Source organism: Myotis brandtii, unplaced genomic scaffold (assembly GCF_000412655.1).
Source record: "Myotis brandtii unplaced genomic scaffold, ASM41265v1 scaffold185, whole genome shotgun sequence".
NCBI classification, from domain to species: Eukaryota; Metazoa; Chordata; class Mammalia; order Chiroptera; family Vespertilionidae; genus Myotis; species Myotis brandtii.
The window spans coordinates 8,850,648-8,873,406 of NW_005356870.1; the positions used below are offsets into that span (position 1 = coordinate 8,850,648).

The window sequence follows — 22,759 nt, forward strand, 5'->3', positions numbered from 1 at the left end:
CCCGGGACCAGAGCCGCACCTGGCCTGAGCGGGGGATGGTGGCTCGGCCTCGGCCTGGGTGTCCCTTGCTGGTTGCCCGTAATCCACTTTTTTAAATGTTCCAACAGCACTCAGGTTTTGCTGCCTTTGTAGTTTGAGGATTAGCAGTTGGACACTCGAGTTGCCAGGAGGTGGGGGGGAGGGGGAGCTACTAGAAAGTATTTTCTGAGCCAGATGCACAATTGGGATGTTCCAAAAACAGGAGAAAAGAGGTGGACATCCGAGCGTTGTCATCCAGAAAGCCAAGGGGCTGCAGTCCGAGTTGTAGGCTCCTGAATGGTTGGGTGGGTACTTTCAGTGCTGAAGATCTCGAAGTAAATAAGTTGATTTTGCACAGTTAGGGAATCCTCACGGCCCTTGCTGTGGCAAGCTGGCTTCTGCGGTCAGAGGCTTTGTGAAAGCCGATTGGGGTTGTCGCCGCAGTGACTTGTGAATGCTTCTTGTGTTTGGTGTCACACCTAAGAAAGTGTGGATGTTTTTGCCCCGGGGAGCACTGACTGGCCCGAGGAGGGGCCGGGGGAAAGGTTAAATAGTGGCCTGTGTAGCTGAACCTTCTCAACATAAGCATTTTCCCAAAGTGTCAGATTCAAACTTGCCTAAGGAAGCATCTCATCTCAAAATGTTGCCCCTCGTGAGAAATCGGAGGTGTCAGAGTAATACACAAAAGAACAATGACCGACATAACTTATAAGAGAATTGGGACCAACTTCCAATTCCATGTAGCTTTAAAAGGTGACCTTGTTCCTCTGTGTGGAATTTAGAAATGCTACTTCAGTATCAAAAAGTGAGTCTGTTCTTTACAAAGGGTCAGGTTGTGCGGAAATCAGGACGACAGTGTGTCTAACAGTGTATTACAGTCATCTAGAATGTGTCGGAAGAAAGTTTTCAGAAACATGTCCGAGGTCTGTATGAACTGTTAGTATTAAAACAGCTTGCCCTATTGAGACATACTGTATATGTTACATAACAGTTGGAAACCTTTGTGGTATTTCATTTCTTCACCCTCTTAAAAGCAGCTGTTTCCATTAATGTAACTGCAAAAGAGGGAAGTACCAGGAGGCGGTGATTATCAAAACAGGCAGCTTACTCTCCTGTATTAGCATATGAAGCTGAGAGGCTTAGCCTGAGACCTGTCCCCTGTCCATCAGGAGGAAGGACGTGCTTGATGGCTTGGGAGGGCTTTCCTTCCCTTGCAGCTCGCCCTGCCCTTGCCTGAGGTGCGACGTGGAGGTCTTACTGCGATGAGTAGGCAGGTGATGGGGCGGAACTCAGTGGAAAATTGCTATTATATCTGGATGATATTTAAAAATATTTATATTTTTATTGATTTCAGAGAGGAAGGGAGAGGGAGAGGGATAGAAACATCAATGATGAGAGAGAATCACGGATTGGCTACCTCCTGCACGCCCCCTACTGGGAACTGAGCCTGAAACCCAGGCATGTGCCCTGACCAGGAATCATAGCATCACCTCCTGGTTCATAGGTCCACGCTCATAGGCCAGCCCGGCTGGATGATATTTTTTATATACGGGGTGGGCAAAAATAGGTTTAAGTGGTGAGTATGCGGAACAGATTTACTCTTGTGTTACTGTTTTCATAACCTGCATGTCTTTTTACATACAAACAACTGTAAACCTACTCTGAATACTTTGTGTTTAAGATAAATCTAAAGCATCCCTGACATCCACATCACTATTGTAGTAGGCGAACATTTGGCCAAGAGGGAGCATGCGTCTTTTTAAGCTGCCTCAGTGACACAGCTGGTTATTGGTACCCGGTGATCGCAAGTGAAGTCTTGGACTACCTCCCCTCTTCCTGCCTCGCCTGGGACAGTGCCAGTCACGTTGAAAGCCATCAGTAAATGGTTTTGACTGAACCAATAAATGATTCAGAGGCAGAATCTCTGAGGTTGTCAGAAAGTAGTTTTTATATTTCCATTGCTATAGAAACAAATAGTAAGTAATTGTATGAGAGGTCTGGATCCCGGAGTCCGGAAGACAGAACAAGTGGGAAATGAATTTGATTCCAGAGCCGGCGGCAGCGTGGGAGTGGTCCGTTCTAAAGGCTTGAGTAGCGATGGTTGAGAGGGAAGTTGACCTTGGCTGTGCTGTGGGTCTGTAAGCACAGGGAAGATGGCAATCCGTGTGACAGACACGCAAAACCAGCCTCCTCTCCTTTTCACAAACAAAGCAAACGGGAATGCCAGCCTTCCCTGCCCGCCCACCCCCATTCCCATCCCAGCTTTAATCACATCTCAATTTACCCGGCCCTTTGTGGATTCTTTTGCTCTTGGAAGTTGCTATTCATCATCAGATCTTCCATATTTCACCTATTGAACATCAGCCAGGGTTGGGACCAGAGAGCGGGTGCAGGGGTTGGGGGGTGTCGGGGGCTGGGAACTGGACTAGGCAACAAACAGAATAGAACAATCAGGGCAATGTGCCTGCTCCTCCTCCTGCATCTGCTCTCAGCTGGGGATGACCCTGAATCTAAATTACTGTGTGCCCTTTGCTGAGGGAACTGCAGTTTAGGAGTAGTGCTTATCCTGGTATCCTTGGAAACGGGAGATAATGATGCTCGTTACAGTTCGTTTCTATATTTAACAACGTGGATGTATGTGGCCCTCCAGGGCACCTTTTCAGTTAGCGGAATGTTTGCATGTTATAAAAATAAGCTCACATCTCTTCTTGGAATGTGCGTATATAAAAACGTATACTGCATGAGGATCAAGTGTTTCGGGTAAGTTTCCTTCCTGTTCTCCCAGAGAACCGCTAAGATAGGACTGGCAATGCTGGTGGTCGTTCTGAACATGTTTGTCTGGTTTGTTGATTAACTAGGCTCCTTTATTCCTCTCATTTCTTCCCCTCCTTCCTTTTCTCTCCCTCCTCCTACTCTCTCAACCCCAGCTTCTTTTGTCTTAAAGTCCTTTGATCCCTTTAATTATTAGTGAGCTCGTTCTCCATAAAGTAAGATAAATTGAAAGGGTGAAATTTGTAAGCTGGTACTTTAGGCTACAGAATTAGAGGGAGTCAAGGTTGTCTGCAGCCTCAGGCAGGCTTGGGTCAGTGGACATCCTAGACAGGGTTTAAAGGTTTTACACATCCATTATGGGAGACATTGCATTGACTTTGCTTGTTGAAGAAGGTACCGGAAGTTTTCCCTTTTAAAGGCTAACATTGGAACTTGTTTGAACTCTTATTTTTAATCTTTTTATTTTGTTGTACTTTCAAATTTATAGAAAAGTTTCAAGAATAGTACCAGAAACCTCCACACAGACACCCTTGTTTAACCATGCGTCATTTTCTCTTGTGCTTGATTTAATCTCGTGTTGTTTTGTACAGTAACACGCTGTACAGGCTTGTAGCCGAGGAGCAGCAGGCTAGACCGTCTAGCCTCGGTGTTTAGTAGGCTGGACCATCTACTGCGAGTCGGTTCGGGTGGGTATGCTTTCTGATGTTCGCACAATGACAGAGTGGCCTCACATTGCATTTCTCAGAAGGTCTCCACCTCATTAAGCGGCACAGACTTCTCAGCTCTGCTGTTGTAGCAGAAAAGCAGCCTGAGACAATGCTTGAGCAAATAGGTGTGGGTGTGTTCCAGTAAAGTTTTAATTACACAAATACTTGGCAGGCCAGACTTGGCCCTTGGGCAATAGATTGCTGACCCTGGAGTAGGTTAGAAGTTAGCTCATTAGAATATTGGGCTTTTACTCACAGTTTGCAGTCTTACTAATAAACATCTCTCCCATGATTGCAGCGTCCTGTATTCCGCAGTGATTATGGAAGATGTTTAAGAACTAGTCCACATACTTGGGGATCAGTTTAGGAGATACACAAGCATGTTTTCCTTCTTTTAAACAAACAAATATCCTTGAGGATAAAATATATAAAACCTCATTCTTGGATACTGTTAAGCTATGATCTACAAGGTCATAGCAAGCTCAAGGATGGAGACTGAAGGGGGCTCTAAGTTGCCTTTTTTCATGAAACTAGAGGTCCAATGCACGAAATTCATGCAAGAGTAGGCCTTCCTTCCCCCGGCTGCCGGCACCGGATTCCCCCTGGCACCTGGGACCTGGCTTCCCTAGCAGCCCCGGCTTGGGCTTGTTCCTGAAGGACGTCCAGTGTAATTAGCATATTATGCTTTTATTATTATAGATCAATTTGAGCCACGCAGAGAGAGCAGTGTGTTCTTGGTATTGGTAAACTATCCTTTACAAAATTATGCAGAATATTAAACCTTTTTAAAGAAAAATACAGACAGGTGATCGTGGGAACACAAATTACCATCTATAATTATTAAAATAGTCTTAAATGAGGTGGAAGGAGGGCACATCCATAGGAAACAATGTATGTAAAACACTAAGACATTTTTTCTTGTTGACTATCATGATGCAAAGAATATTACTTCTGTGACTTTTCTGGATATCAAATATTTTGAAGATGTTAAGTTCTGTGAGTATATCTTGAAGTCTCTAAAGTTCAAATGTATAAAATATATGCTTCATATTCTTTTTTAATTTTATGTTTTTATTAAATTTACTGGGGTGACATTGGTTAATATCATATAGGTGCTGCTATTTGACTTTAATATAATTGGTCCCTGGAAAGGAAGAGAAGACTGGTTAATGCTATCTCGGTTCCATTTAGTGTCAGAAAAATCTTGTCCTTTGATATATTGGATAATGCAGCATTATTATTTGCTATTAAATCCTATTAGAGATAACATGTCAAACAATTATCGTGCTCAGCATGTAGAGGTGCTTAATACATGTTGGATGAATTAATCTCTTTGATTTTTTTCCTGTCATTTGATTTAAAATGATTATTCAACCCATTTTTAATATGAAAGCAGGCAATTGTATAAGGTTAATAGGTGAGTGAATAGGATCTAGCAGTCAAAACTCAATTTAAACTCAGGTTTGCTATAAAAGTGTTTGCTTTCCCATGCTTGCTAAGATTGGCATCCGGGCCACTAAATGGAATACTCGCACGGGTGTTTCTGGTAGCTAAACAGAAGCTGAAGGGATGGCTTCTTAAATCAAGGTAATCGGTGGTCTCCAGGGAAGGTTAGAGAAAGGTTAGCTTCAGAGGGTTGTGGTAGGGTTCGTTCAGAAGCTTTTACTGAACCCTTGTGCCAGGCTCTTTCACCCACACAGGAGTTTAGAGGGAACTGAATTGAGATCTTTTCCTAATAGCTAAGAAAACAAATTGCCTCTGGGGAGAGAAGACACACACACACACACACACCAACAAATTAAAAAAACAGCAACACTGAAACCTTCTGTCTGGCTTGGGCAGGAGGAGAGGAGAGGGGTGGTACCTTTCACAGTGCCACTCCCATAGCGGAGCAGCAGGAAAGCAGAAAGAGAACCCCCCCCCCACCCCCGCCCCCGGGCCTGGGAGTTGGCTGCTGGACCAGCGTAAACAAGCAGAAATCAATGAAGCAGGTCAAAGGAGCTGATGGCAAGCCTCCAGCGGTCATGACTTTCTAATTGTTCTTAATCTTGCCATGGATAAATCTCTCAGAGTAAGGCTGTGACCCGCAGTTTTTGCCCTTGCTGCCAATGAGGTGGCTGTTTCGGCTCCTCATTTCTTACCTGGTGCTTGGGCAGCTTTTATTCTGCTCCCTGCTCAGGGCCCGGGACTTGGGTGGTGAAACTGAGCTGGGTGCAGAGAACCTCCTGAAACAACTCGGTGGATCCCCGAGAAGACTGGAGGACTAGCTTAGGAAATAGCCCGGCCAGCGTGGTTCAGTGGTTGAGCGTCGACCTATGAACCAGGAGGTCACGGTTTGATACCCGGTCAGGGCACATGCCCGGGTCGGGCTCCATCCCCAGTGTGGGGCGTGCAGGAGGCAGCCAATCAATGATTCTCTCTCATCATTGATGTTTCTATGTCTCTCTCTCTCTCCCTTCCTCTCTGAAATCAATAAAAATATTTTTTTTAAAAAGAAAATGGGCAGATGCCAAGAGAAGGTGGGTGAAGTGGATCTGATGTTATTCCGGAGGAGGGGCCATGGGACGGGGCCGAGGCCCTGATGACCTGCCGTCAGGGACCTGAGGTCACCCCTGCTCCCTGTGGCTGGTCGAGATGGTTCCAGTGGCCCCGGCCGACTAAGCCAGGCTGTGCCCATGGCCCAGGCAACAGGGTTCCGCAAGAGCAGGTGTTTGATCTCTTTGGCTTCCGTGGTAGAAAAAAGTGCCAGGAAGGAAAAAAAAAAAAAAAGACCAATATGTTCCAGAGATTAGGATGGGTGAGTTCTCAATGAGAAGATCCTCACTGATATTGTCTTACTTGTGTCATTTGTTTTTCTTTTTCATCTTGTGAGAAAACTTGTGGTTTTTCTTCTCAGAAAAATGAAACCAGGACTTAATATTTCATAATTTATACTGATGAGTTCCTGTACTTTGGGGTTACATCACACCTCTTAGCCTCTTTTCTCCAGGAAGTGGTGAGTCCACGGGGCTCCTGGGATCCACGCTGTGTTTGATGGCTGTAGAAAACTATCTTGCCTGGCATGCAAAGTGAGAGATTAGCACACGGCATAGAGCAGTGATGGCGAACCTTTTGAGCTCGGCGTGTCAGCATTTTGAATAACCCTAACTTAACTCTGGTGCCGTGTCACATATAGAAATTTTTTGATATTTGCAACCATAGTAAAACAAAGACTTATATTTTTGATATTTAATTTATATATTTAAATGCCATTTAACAAAGAAAAATCAACCAAAAAAATGAGTTCGCGTGTCACCTCTGACATGCGTGTCACCGGTTCGCCATCACTGGCATAGTTTTCCAAAGATCATTTGGAAAGACAGTTTTTTTGTTGTTTTGTTTTTTGTTAATCCTCACCCTAGGATATTTTTCCATTGATTTTTTAGGGAGAGTTGAAAAGAGAGGGAAAGACAGAAACATCGATGTGAGAGAGACACACATCGATTGGTTGCCTCCTTCATGTGCCCCGATTCAGGGCCTGGCCAGGGAGGAGCCTGCAACCGAGGTACATGCCCTTGAGCGGAATCGAACCCGGGACCCTTCGGTCCGCAGTCCGAAGGTCTATCCGCTGAGCCAAACTGGCTGGGGCTGGAAAGACAGTTTTAATATTGTGTGGAATCCTGTGGTTTTATGGAAGCATTTAGATATGTCACAGAGAATTGACACCAAAAGTATAACATAGTTGAATTAATTTTCTTAGTAGTCCATTAGAAAATTATTGAAATGTTTTTGCTAATTCCTTTAAGGGTGACTTTATTGTAATATCTTAGTTGTCAGCTCAGTCACATGCTGAGAGTGGGAAGGGGTGGCATGGGCAGGCAGGGCAGCAGGGAGGGCAGCAGGGAGGAGGCGGATGACCTGGTTTCTGAAGAAGCTTATGGCAGCAGTAAAGTGACAAGCTAGGATCGCCGGCAGTGTTTCCTTTAACGATGATGTCTCGTTGTGAAACATTTGTGTAGCAGTTTTCCCAACGTGACTTTTCATCGGACCATGCCTTTTAAACTCCATCATAAATATTAGTTCCTGAAATGTTACTAAATCCATTTTACACTTGATCTCAGCCAAAAGGCCAAGAAGTGATGAAAATCCACTTTTATATGAGAGGCACTCTTGAGCAAAAGATATGCTGCATTTCTTACCTTAGAACTTCTCACCACTCTCAAATGCATACGTGTCGGTAGATCATTTTAGATATGTTGCTGGTTACATTGTGAAACCGCAGATGAGGGACAAGTGCTTTTATAAAGATGGCTGGGTTTTAGTTCTTTGCCAGTGTTTCTCCATGGTCTCCTGAAATTTCTCTCATGCGGAGTGTAAATTAAGCATTCCTGCTCTATGTACATTAATTTGACCTTGTTGTGTTATTTCACTAGCATTGCAGAAGTCCAGGGGAGTGCATCACAAAACAAGTATCAAGCAATAATCAAACACCTTTTTCTTTAAGTCCTTTAAAAGCAAATATCCAAAGAGTACAGTAGCATGGCTGGTGTGGCTCAGTGGTTGAGCACCAACCTATGAACCAAGAGGTCACGGTTTGATTCCCAGTCAGGGCACATACCGGAGTTGCAGGTTCTATCCCCAGTAGAGGGCGTGCAGGAAGCAGCTGATCAAAGATTCTCATCATTGATGTTTCTAGCTCTCTCTTCCTCTTCCTTCCTCTCCAAAATCCATAAATGTATTTAAAAAGCAAGAACAAAGAGTACAATAGTTTCAATGTAGCTTATCTTTATGATCATCTAATAATACAACTAGAGGCCCGGTGCACGAACCACCGCAGCAGCGCTCGCCAGACGTGAGCCCTGCCTCTGGTGCCCGTAGGTCAGCTGAGTGGTGCTCCTGCTGTTGGAGCGCTCTGACCACCAGGGGGCAGCTCCTGTGTTGAGTGCCTGCCCCCAGTGGTTAGTGCGTGTCATAGCCACTGGTCGACCGGTCGTTCGGTCGCTTAGGCTTTTATATGTATATATAAATCCTTATAAAAAGCAATTCAATAATTTTCAAGAACTTCATAGATTTTATTTGATTATAATTCAGTGAAATTTGGCAAGTTGAAATGCTTTGTCATGCTAATCTATTTTCTTATATATAGATAAAATTAAAGGTCTGTTTTTGGTTTCTGTGTTGATTGCATAATGTTTTTTAAAAAAGGGTTTTTCACCACCTTTGAAGGATATGTTTAGAATGAGGTGACTTAAAACAGACAGGATTGTGTCCCTAATCCTTTTGGGGCCCAAGAGTCAACTTAAAGAGGTAGGTGACTCTGAAGCGTGACGTTTCAGCAGATTTGTAGGGATGTGAGAGAGTGTAACTTGAAATGCAGGCTCTGTAATGCGCGTGTAACTCACAGTGGGGACTCCCCCCTCCCACACCCCCCCACCCCCGCTTCCAAATAGCCAAGGCACCTGATGCCATTTATGAGAAAGTAAAGGATTTCGATTAGGAGCCTCAAACTGAAAGTCTAACAGAAATTGCAGGGGCTGACTCGTCACCAAGCTTATTACTAGGAGGGAACTACGTACATGGGCTGCGTTTTAGGAAGAGCGGCCGGAAGGGGTTTATCTGCTTCACTGTGACTAGTGATTATCCTGGGCACGTCCGGGAGGCCAGTCCATGGGGAAGGATGGAGACCAGACACCAGTTTAACTTAATTGAGGGTTTATTTATAGAACATTTTACATGAAATGCAGCTGATTCCAGGACTAGGCCACACTGAAAACTAAGACACACAGAACTGAGAGCTGTGTGTCCGTTGGCGGGGGGGGGGGGGGGGGGGGGGGGGGCACATATATCAGCCCCCCAAACTTGCATGTTATAAGTTACTACAAAATCCAAGAATCGAATGCATTTCGACCACCTGTAATATATTGAATACTCTTTTCACTTATTCATTCGTTGAGAAATATTAACTACTCTGGGAGTTTACATTCTCGTTAGGAAACATAAGTAGACACTTCAGTCATCAAAGCACATGAATCTTTGGAGAGAATTATCTATTTTAGCTTTCTATCTTTTTGATCACTCAGATGTGGTCAGCAAGTTTGTAATATTGTATAGTTTCATGTTATTGCAGGCTGAATTGTGTGCCCCCCCTCCCCCCGCCACACACACACACATACCCCATTCATATGTTGAAGCCCTAATGATCGGCACCTCAAAATGTGGCTGTACTGGGGATGGAGCCTTTAAAAAGGTGATTACGTTACAATTAGGTCATTAGGATGAAGCCTAATCTCGTACAATTTGATGCAGACACATAGAGATCGAGGACAAAGTGAAGACAAGGGGGAATCTGGTCACCTACTGGCCAGGCAGAGAGGTCTTAAAAGAAAGCAACCCTGCTAACGCCCTGATCTAGGTTTCTAGCCTCCAGGACTGGGAGCAAATACACTTCTGTTGTGTAAGCCACCCACCGAGGGTGCATTGTGATGGCAGTTCTACCCATGTGTAATACACACATAAAACAATCAAGGGACCCAAGCTGGTTTGGCTCAATGGATGGAGCATCGGCCAGCGGACTGAAGGGTCCGAGTTCAATTCCGGCCAAGGGCACATGCCTGGGTTGCGGGCTTGATCTCCAGTAGGGGGCGTGCAGGAGGCAGCCAATCAATGATTCTCTCCAATCATTGATGTTTCTATCTCTCCCTCTCCCTCTCTAAAATCAATAAAATATATTTTTAAAAAAACAATCAAGGGCCTTTTTTTCTTTCTGGACATTGAAATGAAAGCATCTGAAGTAAGGATTTAGGTGACAGAATTAAGTAGAGAAGCCATTTGAATGTTTAAAAGAATAATTTAGAATATGTAAAAACTTTGCCCTAATATACTTACAAAATAACGAATCAAAGCCCTAGCCGGTTTGGCTCAGCGGATGGAGTGCTGGCCCACAGACTGAAGGATCCCAGGTTCGATTCCCGTCAAGGGCACGTACCTTGGTTGCAGGTTCCCTGGCCCTGGTTGGGGAGCATGCAGGAGGCAACCGATGGATGTGTCTCTCACATCAATGTTTTTCTCTGTCTCTCCCTCTCCCTTCCACTCCCTCTAAAAACCAATGGAAAAATATCCTCGGGTGAAAATTAACAACAACAACAAAAAGTAAGCAATTAAAAAAAAAAAAAGAGCTGCTAGCCTACTGTACGTAGACTGAAACTCAACAACAGCTTTTGAGTCACCAGAGCACTCATGCTGATGGGTGGAAACCTTGTCCTTTTAAAGAGCAACATGTGAGCAGGTGTACCTGGTTCACACACTGGGGAAAGCGAGCCGGTGCAGAATGGGGGAGACATCCTGGTCTGTGGTATTAACCCTGAGCCAGGTCCTTACCCACAGCGCAGGGACCGGACACAGTTTGGGAATGAATCCCAAGGTATTTGCATCGCTGGCAGACCCAGGGTAAGTGAAATGGTTTTAGGAAAAGAAAGCAACGATCATTTAATTGGGGGAGAGACCCAGACAGGAAAGATGAGATGTGGGCCACACAGGGAGCCGAGGGAGCGACTCAGCCCCAACACTTCTGATGACTGTCTTGTTCAGTTCCGTACACAGTGTCTTTACACTTCCCGGGGACATGAATGGATACATCTAGCACGTAATTAGGTGATGTTTGCATAATGTTGCACTCTTACAACAGACTGTCTTACAGCACATCTTTCATCTGCCGGCCACCAGTTTAGGATGTTATCAGATTTGCTTTAGCTGCCTCTGAATATACAGACAATTACTGTCAGCTAGTCTGCTAGCTGCTGGAGGTAAATGCAGCACAGGGCAAGGGAAGGATTTGGCTGCAAGTTAGAAGGAAAAGGCATACTGTCATTCAGGCTGAGATCAAAGAAAGATTGTGTGCCTGAGAAGTTTATCCGACAGTGAGGTTGTATAAGGAAGTAGTGCTTCCTAGTGACCCAGTGCCGGAAGGGTGAGCCAGGAATAGCGCTAGCATTCCCTTCGTGTGTGAATAGATGTGGCGACCCAGTGCGATTACTGCAGGAACAGGAACTATCGCTGGTGCCGATGTTGTTTTAAATCATCTTTTTGTTCATCCCTTCAAGAGCGCCACTGTAACACTCATTCTGATGAGCATCATAAACACCAAGGTTGGAGTTACAGCTTTATTCAGTTCCTGGAGTACAATGTAATTGTCTGATAATTTACACGAACCTAGAAATACTGGCTTAATTTTTTTTTAATGTGTTATGTGTGCTCTGTTATATCACCCTGGCCATAGAGTACTCAGCACGTAGCTGCTAACCCTGGGAGCTGGTGTTAGAAAGAAGTCTGTTTTCTTGGAGCAGTAAATGAGAAGCATTTATTTATTTTTTTTTAAGTAATCAGACAGCTAATGTTCAGTAGTGAACAGCAAGTTCTCTGGGCGTTGCCCTCTGTGATAATTCTGAGTATAGCCGATAATAAGAGATTGATCTAAGGCCGAGTAAAAAATACACAACAAAAATTGTCTCCCTCTGATCTGATCTATTTTTAAATGCTGAAATAACCAAAGTGCAGTGGGATTTTTGCTTGCTAGCAATACATAAATATAGACTTACACATATAAGAAAGATGGGGAGTTACGCTGGGCAAGATCATCATGAAGACCCCTCCAATTCTGACAGCTTGGTTCTGATAAGTGAGGGAAATGTGTTCAGGATCTAAAGTCCCCATTTGCCCCTTTCCGATAGTAGACAAGCGCTCAGCGGGAGCCAGGTAGAGAGGTTTGCTGAGGGAGTGGTGTCCACCACAGACTTGCAAAGTCTTTGCCTCTCAGGCCCAAGGGCATTTGGACTTGGGAATGAGGGGGCTTGGAGTTGAAAAGATCCCGGCATTCCAGAGACTTGGTGGAGCCGAGCCCTCCCTGTGGGGAAGACGGAGGCCCACACAACCCTGCCTCACAGGGCAGGTAAGCGCACCTGCACTGACATGTGCACGCCCTGCTGGCACCGGGAGTCTCTGCTGTTTTAACTGGCGACAGAGGGATCATGGGATCCCGTTGAGCAAGCCCTGAAATGAGGACACTAAGAGCAAGGGACCAGCCCCGAGGTCAGATTGCCTTATTTAACCGCTCTGCTCAGCACAGTCAGCGGCTCCGGCTCCGGAATGGCCTTTCTCTTTGCCAGGGGAAGCGGCAGGGAGCGTTTCAGAGCCACATGGAGCGACAGAGTCTTCATTGCCCTTTCGAAGCTGATGGGTTGAAAGACCTACACATCCCGGTTGATTAAGTACAAACACTCAGTAGGTGTGTTCTCGGCCTTCAGTCGGTTAAGTTCGATTTGACACTGTCTGATTCTTTAGCGAAGAGCTTCTTAGATATTTAGGACAATGCTTTGGCCGACCTGCTAAAGAAATGTGGAGAGAGAGAAAAAATACTTCTGACTTGGAAGATTTTGATAATGGTAAGAATGATGAATGACCATTCCAGGACAGGTGGATGTCCCATCTCTCTTTATTGCCCATTTAGGCAAGCGGGGCATATACCTTAGGAGTGTGTCTGGGCAGGACCAACCTGAAGAATGTTCTTTCTTGCCCTAGCCGGTGTGGCTCATTGGACTGAAGGGTCCCCGGTTTGATTCCTGTCAAGGGTATAGGCCCAGGTTTGGGTCTCGATCCCCAGTAGGGGGCGTACAGGAGGCAGCCGATCAATGATTCTCTCTCATCATTGATGTTTCTATCTCTCCCTGTCGCTGTCTGAAATAAATAAAAATAGATATTAAATAAATAAATAAATAACATGACAATCAGCTCATCCCTGAATACGTGGGGTGGGAGGAGTGCCAGTTCTCTTAGCCCAGCAGGTAGGCGGAGAGAATGAGGGCAGCCCCTGTCCACTGTGGTGGGAAGGAAATGAGCTGCATTGTTGTAAGCTCCAAAGGCTTTCCTTAACACAAAGTAGCAAATCTTTGTAATGCTGTTAATTTATAATTATGTATTAGAAAAACTTCTGATGGCTAGATAACACTGAGGCCTCCCTCCTCACCTGATAACATGGCGTGTGTAACCTTTTAGACCCTCCCCTCCGGTAAGAGACTTCCTGTACCTTGGCTTATGTGGCCTGGCTTACTGCAGTTCACTTCTGTCTTTGATATTACATTGCGGCATTCTTCAGGAAAAGGTCTGCACTCATCCGTCCGCCATTTTTCATGGTTGTTTGGTCATTTCTAGCACGTAGTTCAGATCAGTATAGTTTGTTAGATACACGTTCTGGAGTGGAGGCGGGGGGAATGCATCAAACCACCTGGGAAGCCCTGCTTCTCCCCGAATTGCACAGCCTCTCCTCCTCATATTGAGGTTCTGATGCATATCAGGCCCTATCAGAGCCTGGCCGAGTCCTGGTGGTTGCACGCATGTTGGCAGGGGTGGGGGGTGGGGGGAGGTGGGAGCTTTGGGAGGAGTAGGAAAAGAAAAGGCAGTTTAAAAATTCCCTGGTTTAGTGTTTTCATTATGTTAATTTGCCCACATTGTAATTCACCTGCATTTTTCTGCTTACTCACACTCAAAAGGTCTCCCAGCAATTTATTCCCATCAACTTGACATTTCACTCTCTGGAAACCGTAGGAAACTGTAGCGCGGCTGAAAGCTAAAAATGCATGGTGTACTTCCTTCTCCAGCCAGGGTAAATGCACTAAGGGCTGGAGTGTTCCAGAAACCAGGTCAGCCTGTTTGCAGCTCAGTGGGCAAAGGAGAGCTATCAGAAGTGATCTGGGAGATGTTCATAGGAGCCAGATCACCTTCAAACCCCCAGGCTTCAGTAAGGAGATTGCACTTGTCTATTCCATGCAAAGCCGTGGGAGGGTGTTCAGTCAGAGACCATGAAGTTACATTTTAAAAGACATAGAGCTTTCTTATTGCAGAATGAGTTTTTAAGGCACGTGTGGGAATCCCGTGAGAAATGTAGATTGCCTGGCACGGTGAGTGTGGTCAGGACCCTTAGGAAAGTGAGATCTGGCTTTTATGGTAACTGAGGGACCCTCAATTGGAAATTACGTCTTTAGGGTCCAAGCTCTGCACTATAAAAGCTGTCAACATAAGAAACATCCAAACCTATAGAGAATGTTCATGAGTTTATTTGAGCCAAACTGACGACAATTGCCAGGAAGCAAAGTCTCCATGGGTTGAGAAAATACTCGAGAAAAGGGCAGTTTTACCACTTGTTTAATACATTGGAATCAAAGGGGAAGGTGTTCAGAGGGTTACGTGAAATCCATTGGTGATAGATTAGGGAGGCAAGAGAAAGCAAAGTGGGGAAATCTCTGAGATTGGATCAAAAGTAAAACAGACAGACACTCCTTTTATATTGTGTGTGAGGGGCAGAAATAGAATAGTGGGAACTAGCTATAGTTATAAGAAATATTAATCATGCTCTGTTAACTGTGATAGTCTGTTCTGATTAGAGAAAGCACATCCTGACCTGGCTGGGAGTTGTATGCTGGGGACATGGGAGTTAGCACCGGAATGCAGATTGACAACCTTGTTGCTAAAACAATCCGGAGGCGCCCGCCCTTTGCCACCCGCAGCCCGCATTGCGTGTAACCTGTAGCCATTACACCTGGCCTACTTCCCCAGGCCTGCAGTTCCTACTGTCCCATGTGATCTTTGTCCTTCTACCCAATATACTAGTACTAGTAAGTGTACCTGGCTTATGGGGAGGGGTAGAGCCGATTTTCATGGATGGCCTGCCGCTCTCCCATGCTGCCGGCATTATTGGAATAAACACTCATATATGATGCGACCCTGTCTCTGCTTAATTGGCTCAAGTAGTGACAGGCAGCCTGGACCCATTGTTCCATTTCAGGTGGGTACAGGGTAGTTAATAATGAACATGTACAGCACATAGCGATGGTGTGAGGGGGACAAGATAACAATGAGGGGTTCTGTGGGTTAGTGCTTTGGTGGGAGATTGTGCCCGACGGGGTCTGGAAAAAGGGAAGTACTCTGACATTCCAAAGGTGCGCCATTGTAGACGCAAAAAGACAATGAAGGTAGATGTGTGCCCAGCCAGCACAGCCAAGGGATTAGTGAGCCTGAGGGGGGAGGGGGGGGGCGGCAAAGGATTAAAGAAAAGACAAAGAGAATAAACTTAGTCTAGGTCAGCGGTTCTCAACCTGTGGGTCGTGACCCCTTTGGGGGTCTAACGACCCTTTCACAGGGGTCACCTAAGACCATCGTGAAAACACATATATAATTACATATTGTTTTTGTGATTAATCACTATGCTTTAATTATGTTCAATTTGTAACAATGAAATTGGGGGTCACCACAACATGAGGAACTGTATTCAAGGGTCGCGGCATTAGGAAGGTTGAGAACCACTGCTCTACTCTTTGTTTCTATGCTGAAGCTATTTATCTGTCCTGGACAGAACAGTTTCTACAAACCCACTGATGACTGTATTTGCAGAATGGCTTTTGCCCTAGGTTTCTAAAAGTCAGTATTTTTTTCTTTTTTTATTAATACATCGCAGTAGAACTGACGATACTTTTAGAGCCAGAGGAACCTTTCAGATAAAGTGCAAATTTTTGTTTAAGGAATAAAATTGAAGGACAGGTCAGCTGAATGTCATGATCAAGGTCACATGTGCTGGGTGGGAAGATTGGACTGGAGTCCAGGTCTCCTACCACCCAGCTGGATGCAGAGGGGAGAGAGGAGACGGTGTTAGCATGCTTACGAAGCAAGCAGGCCCAGGGATGCTGCAGCATTGGGAACAGGAGGAGCAGGTGAGAGATTCGGATAGTAAGGCAGGACTGCATTTGTCAATAAAATTACAATGGCGTGTGAGGATTACAAAGGAAAATACAGTGTGAGCAATATTTAAAAATGTAAGTAGGCCCCAGCCAGCATGGCTCAGTGGTTGAGCGTAGACCTATAAACCAGGAGGTCAAGGTTGGATTCCTGGTTGGGGCACATGACCAGGTTGCGGGCTCGATCCCCATTGGGGGGCATGCAGGAGGCCACTGATCAATGATTCTCTCTCATCATTGATGTTTCTATCTCTCTCTCCCTCTCCCTTCCTCTCTAAAATCAATAAAAAAATACATTTTTTAAAATGTAAGTACATCTGTTGTAAAGGAAATAAATTCAAAAAGATGTGTTAGCAATAAAAGGGTATGGTTAGAATTCCACTGGAAACATCAGTTTGAATAATCTATATTCCTTAGGTCTGCCATTAAGATGGTCTGGCAGTAACGTCACCAGTATTCATGGGGATGGTTTCTAGGATGCCCTCCCACTGCCCAAGTTGTGATCGTCATCCATTGAAAATGAACTAGAGCTTCTAGGAAAGTAGCTGGAAGGACAAAGGATTGTGCTGCAAGGGGTTCCCACGCCAATTCAGTCAAAGGATTCCCTGGCTCAGTGACATAGCATCTCTACAAGAGCTGAGCTCATTCTGTCAGAGGAGGCTGAGTGAGGAGAAGTAGGCGGTGAGGGTGCGGGTGCAGGCGAGGTAGTCATGTGATGTTTGGGATGAAGGACTGTTGGAGTTGGCGGAGAAAGCAGTAGGGAGGGAGGGGTAGAGACGGTGCATTCGAATGACTGTTCAAGGGCATTTTCCTGTGAAGGTCAAAGGAGCGATTTTGTTAGGACATGAGAAGGTCAAGCATATTTGTACTGCTGCTATTATTTTTACCTTAATCTTCTGAATCTGAGCTGCTTCTGTGATTAATTGGAAATTTTAAAAAATGTGTTTTATTTTTCAATTATACATACAGTTTACATCCAGTGTTATTTTAAATTGATTTCAGCACAGAGGTTAGGTAATCCTATGCTTTACAAAGTGTTCCCTCCGATATTTCCAGTACCCACCTGGCACCATACAGAGTTATTGTAATATTATTGACTATATTCCCAAGGCTGTAGTTTATACCCCCATGACTATGTTGCAACTACCAATTTGTTCTTCTTAATCCCTTAATTGAAAGTGTTTAATAACGATGTCCTGGTTTGGGGGGTTTTTTTTGTTTTGTTTTTTCCAGTTTTAACTTCTAACTACAATGATTTCTCATAAGCTTTTGAGCACTGGGACAGAGTCTCATGATCATTTTACCGTCAACAGTGTAAGTATAGTTTGGTCAGGGAATGTTTTTCAAAAAATGTTTTTCAAAACATAAGCAGGAAAAAAAAATAAACCTTGGCTATAAAGTATCCTTAAGATTCCTTCATTAGAACCACATCTTTGTTGTTGGTGTTCTTCGTTATCTACATGTATGGGGCTAAGATGTGTCTGTGTCAGACTGAATTTGGGAACAGGCTAGTGGTTTTATATGGAGGAGTTGCCGTGTGTATGCGGTATGGGTGCATTATTCCCTCCTCCAAAAGAGGGAGTTTCAATTTGAAGGCAAGTTAAAGGAAATTGTGATTAAGAAAAGAAATAAAAAGATCACAGCAATATACATTTGCAGGGAGACTACCAAATTGTTCTAGCAACAATTATGTAACTGTTCTTGGCTAATTTAAGGGGGGAAGTACTTTTTTTAAATCTACTATGAAGGCGTATTTTAGTATCTGAAGTTTTGGATGTTTTTTTGTTCAAGCCAAGTTGGATCAAGAAGTAGTTTGTCTTTTGTATCTTAAACGGTTATTCCTTGGGCTGACAGCCTCACTCTTCAGCTTTGGTTTTACCTATTATATTTTTACAAACGGATTTCTTAGGGATCAATACGCAACGCAGAGTATCACTCTTAAACATTCTAAACCAATTCAGCCTTTGCTCTAATGCCCCGCTCTTTTTCTTAGAGAAATGCTTAACGAGGGAGGAGGGGGTTAGGCAGAAAGAGACACAGTAAACAACTGGCAGCTGGAACTCCCAGCCTTGCTGTGTCCATGATGGCTCCAGATTCTCAGATGTAATCTTTCACGACCTTCATTTGCTCTTGGCAAACAGGAGCATTGTCCTTGGTAACTGGTAATAATTTTCCATTCCCACTTCTCTCTGTATATACACAATCAGTGCCGAGAAATTGCTGCAATTCCTTAGGACAGTGGTCGGCAAACTCATTAGTCAACAGAGCCAAATATCAACAGTACAACGATTGAAATTTCTTTTGAGAGCCAAATTTTTTAAACTTAAACTATATAGGTAGGTACATTCAACTTTAAATTCAACTTTAAATTCACGGTTTTCGTCTTCCGTTTTTCTTTGTTTCTTCTTTGTAGCTGTCTCAAACAGGGCACCTAAAAAAATGTTTCATCCTATATAATAAAAGGGTAATATGCAAATTGACCCTAACAGCAGAACGACTGGGAATGACTGGTCATTATGACACCCACTGTCCACCAGGGAGCAGACACTCAATGCAGGAGCTGCCCCCTGGTGGTCAGTGTACTCCCACAGGGGGAGCTCTGCTCAGCCACAAGCCAGGCTGCCAACTGTCAGCACAGTGGTGGTGGTGGGAGCCTCTCCCGCCTCCTCAGCAGCACTAAGGATGTCCGACTGCAGCTTAGGCATGCTCCCCGCTGGCAAGTGGACATCCCCTGAGGGCTGTCGGGCTGCCAGAGGGATGTCTGACTGCCAGCTTAGGCCCAGTCCCCCGGGGAGCAGGCCTAAGCCAGCAGGTGGACATCCCTTGAGGGGTCCCAGACTGCGAGAGGGCACAGGCTGGGCTGAGGGACCCCCCTGAGTGCACAAATTTTTGTGCACCGGGCCTCTAGTTTTATAATAATAAAGCCACCAACACAAAAGAATTACAATTCTTAAGTTGACAACAAAAATACCTGAAGGATTTGCAGCTGGTTGGAAAAATACAGGTAACTTTATGCTTCGAGTAGGTACTTTAGTCACCCGCGCGCGATTTGCGGACACGACTAGCACTAACCACTGCACATGAGACTGCTGACTGACTGACTCACTCAACTTGTGCATGAATCGCGCGCGCCTCCCCCACGCTGCATATCCCGCGGCCCGCCTGCGCCGCGTCTCCCGTCACCCTACCGACCGACACCCCCCACTTCTTCTAACGCCACTTCTTCAAAATAGACTCGCCCAGGCCGAAAACCGACTTCTGCGCATGGGCCACGAAGTTTCAATCGCACTACGAGTGCGCCCGCACGTGGTATTTTGTGGAAGAGCCACACTCAAGGGACCAAAGAGCCGCATGTGGCTCGAGAGCCGCGGTTTGCGGACCACTGCCTTAGGATCTTAACAAGTCAGAGTCCTTGCTTGCTAGCTGCACTGTAGCTAATCAGGGAAGAGTTTAAAGTTCTGGAAGCATATTGGAAAGTTAGAAATCTTTAAATCTTAAAATGTGATCATGGGTCCTAATATCTGGTGACAGGAGATTTGACTTTGGGTAGTGAGCACGTGGTGCAATATACAGATCCTGTAACATGGAAACCCACACCTGAAACCTGTATGTTCATATTGACCAATGTCACCCCAATCAATGTAATTGAAAACCATGCAATCATTGTAGGCCATGGACCAGAAAGAAATTAGGCCAATCCAAGATAAAATTAGACAAATTTTTGAAATGAAAATTTAAAACAGTGACCCCAGTGTTACTATTAAATGTATTTAGATGATCATCAGATGTACGAGTAGTAAATATTTCAGGTAATACTGTGATGCTTTTATCCCAAGAGTAAATGCAACCTTTTCTTAAAATAGGCATTTAAGAACAAAACTATTTGCATTTGACGATGACATTGTACATTTGATGTGTTTTTCCAATGAGAAAGAAAATGTTGAAATTGACAGTTGTGCTATACTGAAAATTACAAGTTGAATCATTGACTTACTACTTAGATGTACGTGTTTGAGAGAGCATTCGTGTCCTCAGGCTCACCATGGGAGAGACCCTGTATCTATTACTGAAATAGGTCAATTTGAAAATGTTGATACTGCTATTTAATCAATGATAAGCCATAGATTTTGCTAGTATATATTAAATCCTTTGAAAGTAGTTATACACAATGTTACTTGCGACATATATAACAGACATGGCATTACTGTCCAGAATATATCAAAGAATTCAATAAGTAAAAGAGACATAAACTAATGGGAAAGTGGTAATTCACTCAGAAGAGATAGAAAAAAACCCCAATCATTATATATTTTAAATAATGCTAACCTTCACCAGTGATCAGGGAAATCAATACTAAAGCAATGATTTTTATTTTTACCTAAGATACTGACAAAAGTTAAGATTTATTTAATGTTTATAGGAAATTGGACAGATGCAGAATCTTTGTGGCGTGTAATTGACACAGCCTTTTTGAACTTCCACATTTTATGGAATTATTTACCATAAGCAGGCATCCATGTCCATGCATATAACTTGTTTAACGGGAAAAAAAAATAGAGGATCTGTGGATTTTGAAGTCCATTTAGAGAAAAACAAGCTGTGAAATGAAGAAATGGCCTTTAAAACGATGTCTTTGAATGCATATCAGCCAATAAAGTAGTGGTCCCGGTCAAAAAGATAATCCGTTCCTACTAACTGTACTTTTTCCTTTTAAATTTCATTTTGTTTTACTTCTTTCAGTTTTGACAGCTAGAGTCATCGGTTAGCAAATACATTTTCTTTGAAACACCACCACCTCTGGAATGGTCGTTAAGGGCCATTCATACATAGTTGTGCAAATGGAGTCAAATTGCTTTTCCAATTCCTTATATTAGCTCCACTAATGGATTGGAAATTTTGAAATTTTGATCCGAGGAAGAGCTGCAGTCAGTTTTGGAGCACTTTGGAAGCCCGGGAAGTCAGTGCCTAGAGAGAAATGCATAAAGGGAGGGAGGGGCAGGGTCAGAGGTAGCAGAGGGCTTGCTGAGGGCCCTCCCAAACCCCTCCCAGTACCCTCAGCCCAGCCGCTATAGGGGTTCTCTGAGGAAGTGCACTCCGTCACCCTCCAGCCATTTGTAAGGCAGAGTTCATCTGTGTGGGCCAGTCCCATTCTGGGGATCAGAAATGTTACAGGAAATTGAGAGCCTAGGAAGGAGCCACATTAGCGTTGGTGAGAGTCTGCAAGTCATGCCTTATTTGGGCTAAACGAGAACATTTTTTTTTAATTAAATCTTTATTGTTCAGATTATTACAGATGTTCCTCTTTTTCCCCCCATAGCTCCCCTCCACCCGGTCCCCACCCCCCCATCTGCCCTTACCCCTCCCACTGTCCTCATCCATAGGTGTACGATTTTTGTCCAGTCTCTTCCCGCACCCCCCACACTCCTTTCCCCCAGAGAATTGTCAGTCCACTCCCTTTCTATGCCCCTGATTCTATTATATTCACCAGTTTATTCTGTTCATCAGTTTTTTTTATTCACTTGGTTTTTAGATTCACTTGTGGATAGATATGTATTTGCTGTTCATAAAAAAATTATGAACCTTTAACGAGAACATTTTTAAGGGGAACGGACACAGCTTTAAGTATGGGAAGTAAATATGGGAAGGTCTGTCATTTAGATTTTCTGCTTATGGATAGAGGTGGGAAGCATCGAAGCCATAGGCAGAAGCCACCAAGAGGCTAATTTCAGCGCACAATAGTCCCGTAATCATTCTTAGAACAATCCAACCCTGGAATGAGCTGCTCTCCAAAACCGTGGCTCCGGCTGCTGCGGAAATGCCTAGACTACAGTTGGTAGCCCTCTCCGAAAGGAGGTTGGTTTGATCAGAAAATCCCCCTTTTTTTTTTGCTTATGAAATACGTTTTCTTTTTAACTTTACCTTTATTGTTGGGTCAGGTAATCTTAAAAATCTTTTACAACATTACCCTCTGATTCTAGTGCTTCCTAAGACAATGAAATTATATATTCTAGGACTAAGGCCTGGAACACTGCACCCCTTTCAAAAGCCAAATAGGGGCGGAAATACACAGACAAGTCAAATCTTCTTCTGCTATAGCTGAGATAGACGAGAACGTCCAAAGACTTTAGCACAAATGGAGGAAGAGCAGATGAGAAACTGCAAGTAGGCAATCCAGACGCTGAGGAAACTGGGTTACTCAGTTCAGGCTCTCGTCCCCGCTTGTTTTAGCTCCGAGTCCCCGTGCTGATCTCCCTGCCTCGTTGGGATATTTCCAGCGGCTCTGAAGGGATGGCAGTTTCTCTGGCCGTTGCCCGGGCCTCTCGTTATGTGTAGGGAGCAGTGAGTCATTGGGCACAAGAATTTGTACTTTCAGAAATTGGAAAAGGAGTGTGTGGCGTGGACACAACTTTTTTTTTTCATTTTGGAGCGCTAACTAGGTGGTTGCCAGTTTATCAACAACAATGAATTGCCTCTGGAAATGGAATGACCTGGAGAACAATGCTT

At 44.4% G+C, this 22,759-nt stretch overlaps 1 protein-coding gene across 3 annotated transcripts in view; it reads left to right on the forward strand.

Annotated features, from left to right (window-relative positions):
- Window positions 1-22,759, forward strand: part of ZDHHC2 (zinc finger, DHHC-type containing 2) — a 60,495-nt gene that overhangs the window by 1,331 nt on the left and 36,405 nt on the right. The window contains exon 2 of one of the 3 annotated variants that reach the window (XM_014537909.1): window positions 3,468-3,470. Coding sequence is in view for 1 of the 3 variants with exons in the window: in XM_014537908.1 (XP_014393394.1) it covers window position 22,417 (1 nt within the window). In the remaining 2 variants the exon portion in view is untranslated. Of the gene's footprint in view, window positions 1-1,580; window positions 1,595-3,467; window positions 3,471-22,401; window positions 22,418-22,759 lie in introns of those variants that run through there. The other 2 variants (XM_014537910.1, XM_014537908.1) reach the window with 2 other exon arrangements.